This window comes from Peromyscus eremicus, chromosome 18 (assembly GCF_949786415.1).
Source record: "Peromyscus eremicus chromosome 18, PerEre_H2_v1, whole genome shotgun sequence".
NCBI classification, from domain to species: Eukaryota; Metazoa; Chordata; class Mammalia; order Rodentia; family Cricetidae; genus Peromyscus; species Peromyscus eremicus.
Window position 1 is genome coordinate 4809113 of NC_081434.1, and position 9175 is coordinate 4818287.

Here is a 9175-nt window from a genome sequence, read left to right on the forward strand (position 1 = left end):
CATATCATATGCCATACTACACCTTTTGGAGGGCAGTGAAAAATAGGGAGTGTGTGGCATTTTATTTGTCTATCTATTTCATGGTGAACTATTTTATTACTCTACAAACAGCTAGTTGTTTGTTTCCCTGGAAAGCACACCTTATTTCTTGATGCTAGACTTCTTCAAACTTTTAAAAAATATCCTAAGGTGGCAGTCCAAAATGATATTTGTTGATGAGGCCATGGCCACTATATTTGTGTGTTTATAAGTATACTAACCACTGCACTAACAGAACCCTTTCACAGAAGTTAAGAAAGAAACCATGTATGTGTGATGCTTACTCAGATAAACCCACTGAACCCTGATTGGTGCATTACAATTGTTTCTAATTAAACCAGAGAAATTTTCTCAAATGGGTAAATATTTCAAGTAGCTCAATTTAAATGCTAACTATATTGTAGTCAAAACTCCAGAGACTCTGACTAAACTGATGCACTTGAAGGTCTACAACACAGTTACCTGGGGTAGAAGTAATAAGTAATGAGAATCCTCGACATTAAAGTTTGTCCTTAGGAGTTATTAAGAATGTAATGCTTTCATGAGAACATCCTGCAACCTGGTTAAGAGGGTGAGCTGTGATGGGCCTCTTTTAAAAGTCCACAGTCTGGGGTGTCAAAAGATGGCCCAACAGTTAAAAGTACTTGCTGCTCTTCCAGAGGACCAGAATTCAGTTCCCAGCACCCACCTTAGGGAGCTCACAATGGCCTGTAACTCCCTCTCTATGGGAGCTATCTCTCTCTTCTGGCTTCAAAGGGATATACACAAATACATGTGCATAAACACACACACACACACACACACACACACAGAAACACACACACACATAAATTAAAGATAAGTTTTAAGAAAGGAAAGAAAGCAACCAGGCCTTATTTTGATAACTATAGCAACGAAAATTAAAAAAAAAAAAAAAGAGTATAGGCCACAGGGGCGTTGGTCATGTAACCATGGTCAGATCAGTTCATAGTCCTGACAAGGGAGATTAACACAGATAAATGCTCAGCCATTAGTGAACCACACAAAAGGCCATTGGGTCTTCCTAAATAATGTACAATTTTCATTATTAAAGTAACAAAGAAACATGGGAAAAGGAAGTGATCTCAAAGTGTCTGATGTAAAGTAATAGTTAAATATATATGAAGCCACATGCCTATATACAAAAAAACATGTCTCCTATTCCTATTTATTAATATACAAACTCATGTGTGCCTAATTTATCTTGATTATACATTTTCTTGGCAGAAATAGTTTTCAATACATGTGATGTGCTGGTAAGGTAATTCTGTGGATATTTGTTCACACCTTTATTGAGTATATACAGGAGCATCATCTACAGTATTTTCTGTGTTAAAGTGTGATTTGATTCTAGTTTAAATAAGAGAAATACAGTTTGTCTGAGGAGTTTCTTCCAGTTGTTGTATTGTCATTTTATCAGGCTCTCTTAAAGGATATTCTCTTGTCTCATAGGTAAATTGGTCGATAAAACTAAAGATTACAAATACATGTACATAGCCAGTGGAGCAATCGTGGTAATATCGGGCATTTGGCTCTTCATCGGCAACGCCATAAACTATAGACTTCTTGCTAAGGAAAGGAAGAGAGAGAAAGCGAGGAAGAAGAAATCAGCCACCTATCCGTCCAGAGAATCGGAGGCTTTGAGCAAATCAAAAGAGGACGCTGTTGCTGTCAAAGTTTCAACTGCAAACACTCCTCCCGCAGACAGAGAAAGGGAAAGTAATATTTAACACGAGTCTCATCTCAAATCAGTGTTTATGAATTTACTCATGAGTTTCTTTGTGTTTTTCAAAGTGTTGGAAAGGATTTTAGCTAAAACAAAGGATCACAGACAATAATGAAGCTGAGATTTTTGAGATTATGTATACAGAAATTCCGTGCAGTGGCTTATTTGCGTACCTGGCTTGGGGTGTTGTCATGCAAAAGAAGAATTTTTAAACCTTTCACTGACTTTTACTTTTAACTGTAGAATGAAATCTGCACCCCAGGCTCCTGGCTTACTTAAGCATATATTGAATTCTATACAACGTCTCACTTCAAAGTTCATTTTTTTATTTGACATTGTTATGAATTAAATTGAGGACAATTATATCTCTTTTCACACACAAAGAATCACATCTATATCCACACAAACACTGAGCATCTGGAGACCATAAAGAAATAAATGAATTTGAAAAAAAATATATTATTATAGTCATTTTTAAGTAAAAGAAAAAACTTCAGGGAGACAATGGGAATGTGTTTTATTTCCGTGCAGTTTTACAGTGTGGATTTAAAATAACAGTATATGTTGAAAATCAAGATGCTATTAACTCAAAAAAGTAAGTAACTTCTACAACAAGAAAAAAGAAATGTTTGTAAAGTAAGTTTGGCTAAAAAAGAAAAAGACCCCTTCGCACAATTACTTCTGTAAACTCATGCTTAATCCATGCACACAGTTTCTTTGAAAGGTTGTGATTAGTGCCTAGTGCTAGACAAGAGAACAACTCCCCAAGTAATTTCTCAAATTCTTAGCTAATACATCAGTTGAATGAAAATCTTAATGACATTGAACAGTAAGTTGAATCCCATTGATTTAAAAAGTATCTTAATTCATAATGTACAACTTAATGATGACTTTTTTTAAACCAAGGCTCAATTCAGATTCAGTGTTGTGCTGCAATATCCAAGCCAAATAAACTAGAATCCTAACTGACACTTTCACGTAGACCAGGTTCTATTTTTTCCCAACCAAAATAGTGATACAAGCTCAGGCTTATGAATAATTCATAGGCATAGAGCTGACAAGAGTAGGGGTCATTATTGAGCCCACTAATATCTTCTAATTCTTTACAAAAGATAAACAAAAGCAAAAAACAAAAACACCTAGGACTTGAATTCAGTCCTTGAAGATCTCTCATGGTAGAAGAGAGGGTGAGGAAGCACTTGAAAATTCTGCCCTCTACTGATTTAAACTACCTGCTGCCTAAGAAGAGAACCAGGAAATTGGGATGTGGGGGTGGGGGGACACTTCTAGAAATACAAGCTGTGGGGACTTGTAGGTATATAGTTTATAACACAGTGTTGACATGTTGAAGGATTGTTGCTCAGGTTAATTTAGCATGTTCTCATTTTCCTACGTAAAAGTACCTGGGATTCAGAATCATTCTTAAGACACTTTGGCAGATCTGTGATTTCATAACATATAAATATCAACTGAAATTAAATATTCATGTATGTCTCTTTTAATTTTATGATGACTAGAGAGAACTCAGTGATCTATTACTAAGTGATGCTTAGTAACAATGTCCTTGTCTTTCATTCTTTGCAGTAGAGGTGGGTGCTATTCTTACTCCTTATGAGACTCTACCCAGACCCTGTACTTCTACAACATTGATATTAAAGGTTTGATTCTGTCATAAAATGTATACACTGCTTCAAACATGTGGTTCATATGTTCACATTTAGGGATTTGATGCTCCATTATTTAGCATTTGCTTTTTTGAATATGGAAATATTTTCAACTTTCAGTTGTTTAATAAAAACAAGATGTGCCAATATCATAGGGAAATGAATCAGGACAACATGTGACACCATATGACTTACAATGTCCTTTTCTTTCTTTCTTTCTTTCTTTCTTTCTTTCTTTCTTTCTTTCTTTCTTTCTTTCTTTCTTTCTTTCTTTCTTTTTGCAGCATCTTTCCTTTAACTTGGTTCCACTACATCCTGAGTCAGCTCTTTTTACAGGATTATCCCTTTCATACTCACCTCTGTGGTCATAAATCATTCTAGTCCATCATAAACACTTCCAAAAAGAATGTCTTGCACTCTTTGAAAATATCTTTTCAAACTAATATACATATCAGACAGCAGAAGGAGAGGAACAGTAAGGCAGTGACCATGGGATTTTCGGGCAAACCCGTGTGCTCTGACTACCTGCCCACTGAGATGTAGTGGGTGGGCTCCAGTGCCTTTCTTTCTCCTTGGAAAGAGATTTAGTTACGTCAATTGCTGATGAATCAAATCAAAACCAAATTACGTTTTCTTTGCTGCTTCTCAGTTGCCTTAATTCACTTCTTTTCTAATGGTTATTGCATTGATTTTTTAATGGAGTGGAAGGATTGCAAAGCACATGACCTGGTACGTAGCATCATGCCAGAAACATGGCAATATAAGTATGTATATCTATCACAGACATGCTCTAAATTAAGTCATAACTCACCTGCATCAGTAACAAAACCACTGTAGAAATAAATCTACTTGCTTGCTCTTCCCAGTCCATTGCACCCATTGAAACACTTGTTGCTTTAATTAAATCTTTCAAAGATTGAGGAAAGACTGTTGGCCCAAAGCTTTTGTTCCTATTGTCTGCAACTTTTAGGGCTGAATACATTCCTATCACAAAGGAACAACAAATTTTAGATGTTCAAGATAAGACTAAAGCGATATCATTAAAATCCCCACTAAATCCTAGTTATCGCAAAACTATACAAAAGGAACTAGAGTACTCCTAATTTCTGATCATTAGCTAGTTTACATATTTTGCCATTTGCTAGTTGAGCACTCCTCATTTTTTTGGTATTTAACCTTAAGTATTTTTTCATCGTCCATAGAGAGATATATAGGTATGGATTTGTTCTTACCTATTCTTCTCTCTAGATCCTTTTTGAAGAGGCAGTAATATATATCACATTGAAGACATGATGTTTTCTCATTATAAATTCACACGATTCATAGAGCTCCCCTTTTTGGTCTGTGTTCTAACCACCTTCACTTCAATGGGCACATGCTCTACCTGGGTACCAGAAAATAAGTAAAACAATTCAATTTGGTATGTTCAAAAATATTCTGTAAGGACGTAATTGTCTACTTACTTGCTTCTAGCCCTACAACATGACAATCAAGAACACAGAAAAGTATAAATAGAATTTTATAGAGATGTTATAAATAGCTGAAATCACATTTTATCCAAAGATGCCTTAGAAAGAATAAACATATATGGACTATTTCCAATCTTCAATAAGATAAAGTATCCTAAATGTTTGTCTTAATTTAATGGGAGAATACAAAGTGAAGAAGGAGCTAAGGGATCTGTGACATTTATTTTGCCTACATATTGCCTTTTAATATTAAAACCAAAGCCATACTAGGAGTCATTAGCTTGATATAATAATCACACACACACACACACACACACACACACACACACACACACATTCATACACATATGTAAGCTCAGGAAATTTCCCTAGAGTTAAAAATACTGTATTGTCAAACCAAAATTTAAATTTAAGTTTACCTAAAAGCAGAAAGTCCTCAGTGAATTCACTCAATTTACAAATACAGTTGATAGTATCAAAAGCAAGTAAAAAGATAAATGCAAAAAAGCAAACTTTATATGGGAAATGAGACCTAACTGCAATCTGTATGATGATTTACTATAGGTTCATTAGCAGCTGAATTTTCTATAAGGAAAACATACTTTCAAATTGTCTACTTCTCTTATCAAATTACCTCAAGTAAAGATAATGATCGTAATAGCTGAAAGTGCTTTAATAAAACATTTTCTCATAAAAATTATGGCTTACTTATATGACTCAGGTGTCATGTATTTTCCCTGAAGATGGAGTAAAAGAAAATGTTCTTTATTACACATAAGCTATTCCTATATTTGTTCCAACCTGTGATGTAAACTGTAAAAATGACTACAGAACATGAACATTTGAATTTTAGTGATGATCCCATTTATAGGATTACCCCAAGAACCAAGAAATACTTATGAGATTAGTGAGATTAAAGTAATTCAGTTCATTAATACAATGTCTACTTATTTTCATTATTTGCAAAAACATATCCTAAATGGTTACTTTTCAACTTCCTCTGAGCATGCTCCTTGTTCACTTGTCTCACGGAGAACATAACTATTTCTGCTTTTGTCATCTTCTCTTGCTAGAGTGTTGAAGATCTTATGTATCCCTCCTTGTTTGAGGAGATCAATCTCAATGGAGTTTTCCTCATGATGTCATTCATGGATGACGTCATGTGTGGATGACGTCCTGTGTGGATGGCCTCAGCTGTGATGCAGAGGGTCTGATTCATTTGTGAAACATAAGAATAGCCTCCCTGAAGTACTACATATACTTAAGAACTACTCATCTTCACAAATAGGAAAAGCCCTCCTTCATCTAGGGTTGAGCGTTCTGAGACTGGAAAGGTGTTTGTGGCTTAGAAGACTTCTTTCAAGTGTGGATTTTTCTGTGAGTAAGATAAATACATAATTGAATCTGATTTGACAGAACCTAGCAAAACAAATCATTCTGTCGTTGGCACTTGCCTTCTGGAATTTTCCCAATATTTTTGAAAGTGTCTGAGACCTTCAAGAAGTCAACTTAGCAGTGGCACCCCACTATTTTGTCGATACAGTAGTACCACAGTGATATCCACAACTGTTTGTGATTCCAAAGGTCATTCGTATTTCTTTTTTAAGCCTTGAGTTTAATCCTATCACTTTTACAAATTTGACTTCCATGCGTCCATATACCTCCACATGTTTGAGAACACAGATAAAAAGCCAAGAGACACACATGTCAGAAGCTCTCATGTAATAAAAATACGAGTGGTCTTTGTCGCCACACTTAAATGAACAATGGACTGAGGCCATCGTTTTTACCGATCAAACTTAGTCTTCTTTGCTTTGAGTGTTTATGCTCAGTCGACTTTGACTCTTCACACAGTATTATATGGTTAGATGTCCTCTCTACGCTTTCTTTGCTTTCATACCTTGGTGGACAGAGCTTTAGAAACTTGTGGTAATGAGCATTATGAATGACGTTTTTACATTTCTCTACATTGAGCAAAATTCACATTGACATTGAACAAAATCACCCCTCATTCCAGTCCCAGCTGCTTTCTGTTCCTACCACCATCCTCTGCCACTTAATTTTTTACTTTTTGAACTAATTTCCTCTTTCCATAATGTTTGGATAAACGTCTTTAAGATTTTTGTCCTCCTCTTCTGGACATTTTCCACATAGAATATTCATCAGTGGTGGTGGTTCAATGATGCTGTCATTGTTCTCATGGTCTTTTGTTTTCTAGTCTTCATAGAGAACTTGTTAATAAGGTGAGCAGCATTCAGCAGTAATAAAGAAGGCCAGTGTATCACAAATTTATTAACATCACGGTGACTAAATTTTCCCTACACGATAAAACTGGCATTTGTTTCTCTGATTTTAATTTGAAGGACAAAATAAGCCACGGAGGAAATCAGCTTTGTATGCAAAACAAGCCCTGAATGAATGACCGCTGGGGTATGGTAAAGTAGGAAGCATTTTTTTTTTCAGAAAGATTTTTATCTCACTAAATTCAGCGTGAAATTTCAAAACATTTGGCAATAATGTTTATTCTGTAGTTTTGTTGTTTGTAATTTCATTTTTACTTTTATACGCATCTAATAATGCTTTTGATAGATCTACTTTATACACAACACGTTCGTTAAAATAGACTGCAGGTTTCAATGGGCTTTGCTTTCTACCACCTGCATTGTATTGACTGAAGTCTGAGCAATTCTGGACTTCTGGGATAGGACCTGCCAATTGAAATGCTGATTTTGGAACATTGGATACAATTGTATTTTGACTTGTGACACAGTTTCTCTCGGCACACACAAATATCAAAGTTATGTTTAATTGACTGATTGCATTGTCTTGCCACTTTAAGCTGTTTCTTGTTAGTTGTCCCCACTTTGTGGTACTAGAATAGAGCAGATTAAAACATCTGCTTAGGTGTATCCCAGTGCTGGGGGTAAGTGCAGGATTGAAGATACGGCCCATCTTTTGACTTCCAAAACGTTTTTATTTCTATTCACAAGATAAGCCCTGCTGTCAGCAATGATGACCTTATAGAATTAATAAAATATTTTCCTAGAAACACACTTAATAATTCTTCATATTCAATATAAAAGTATTTCTTCTATCATACTTTGCAAAGTCAAGTTTGCAAACAATTTGAAGGATATCTACTGATTGCCACAGTAGAGAGGTCTGGATTTGTCACAGATAGTGACTAATATGCTACTAAATTTTGCAAAATATATGATATTATAGTAGTATCAAAGCCATTCTAGAGATACCAGTATTATGCTAATAGAAATTTATAAGTGTACCTTTATTGCCCTTTTTGCCTAGACCTAGACCTTATTTTAAAAGAAACATTCAATTGTTTCCTAAATAACTGCCATCATTTAAATTAAGGGCATCACTCATACAATGTTCTAAGAAGCTGAAGATATGTTAAGGAAAGTACTAGCATGAGTTCTACCAGGCAAAACTAGATACTTAACAGGATGCTCATAACAATGTAATTAAAACTTTAATGTCAGAGAACACCCTTTACCTCTCTTCTGCCTGCATTTCTAGACTTTCCCTCTTTTTCATACCCATCCAGAAAGCAACAACAAACTCCAAAAATCATCCATAATGAGATAAGTCTCAGGAACACAGGTGGTGACTGTTTAGAATTCATTTTGGCAAAGTACAAAAATAGTATTCTGCACTAGAAACGTGTTTGTTTCAGTCATTGGGGACATCTACCATAGGGTCCACTGTAGTAAAGTTGTTCATAAACCAACACGGCCCAGGAGAATGTCGAGTGCATATGAGAGACCTTCACACCTCCCCGGGCAGGTGTGTGTTGGTTATACTCAGCCAGACGGATGCCATGTAGCCAACTGATGACATTGTGATGGGGAACAGCCTTGGAAACTGCAGCATTACCTATCCTGGTCATGATAAAGTCAATATCATAATTTAGTCAGCAGTGTCACACCATAATTTCTATGTTGGAGGTGAAAGAGCAGGATCTTCCCAAATAGTCATTAAAACTGTCACTTGATTTGAAGAGTTTTTGTATAATGTGTTAATGAATTATTTTCTAGGTTGAAAAATTCTCCATTTGTGAAGGAAATTTTGAAAAATTGTTATAACTTCCAAGCTTTGGATAAATATTTTCTTATCACAGTTTTAAATCGGAACTAAGATTGTTGGGGGGGAAAGTTAGACATAACTTGTTATTAATAAGACACATATAAAGTATACTATAACCACACTTTTTGAAAAAATTCCTGAAGAGATTGGGCATC

General features: G+C 35.3%; 1 protein-coding gene across 2 annotated transcripts in view; it reads left to right on the plus strand.

Annotated features, from left to right (window-relative positions):
- The window catches only part of Slc16a7 (solute carrier family 16 member 7), a 76065-nt gene extending 72601 nt beyond the window's left edge, over positions 1-3464 (plus strand). For both annotated transcript variants that reach the window (XM_059245342.1, XM_059245341.1), the window contains one exon: positions 1510-3464. In XM_059245342.1, coding sequence (XP_059101325.1) covers positions 1510-1787 — 278 coding nt within the window. In that variant the 3' untranslated portion in view covers positions 1788-3464. The remainder of the gene's footprint in view (positions 1-1509) is intronic.
- The last annotated feature ends 5711 nt before the right edge of the window (positions 3465-9175 follow it).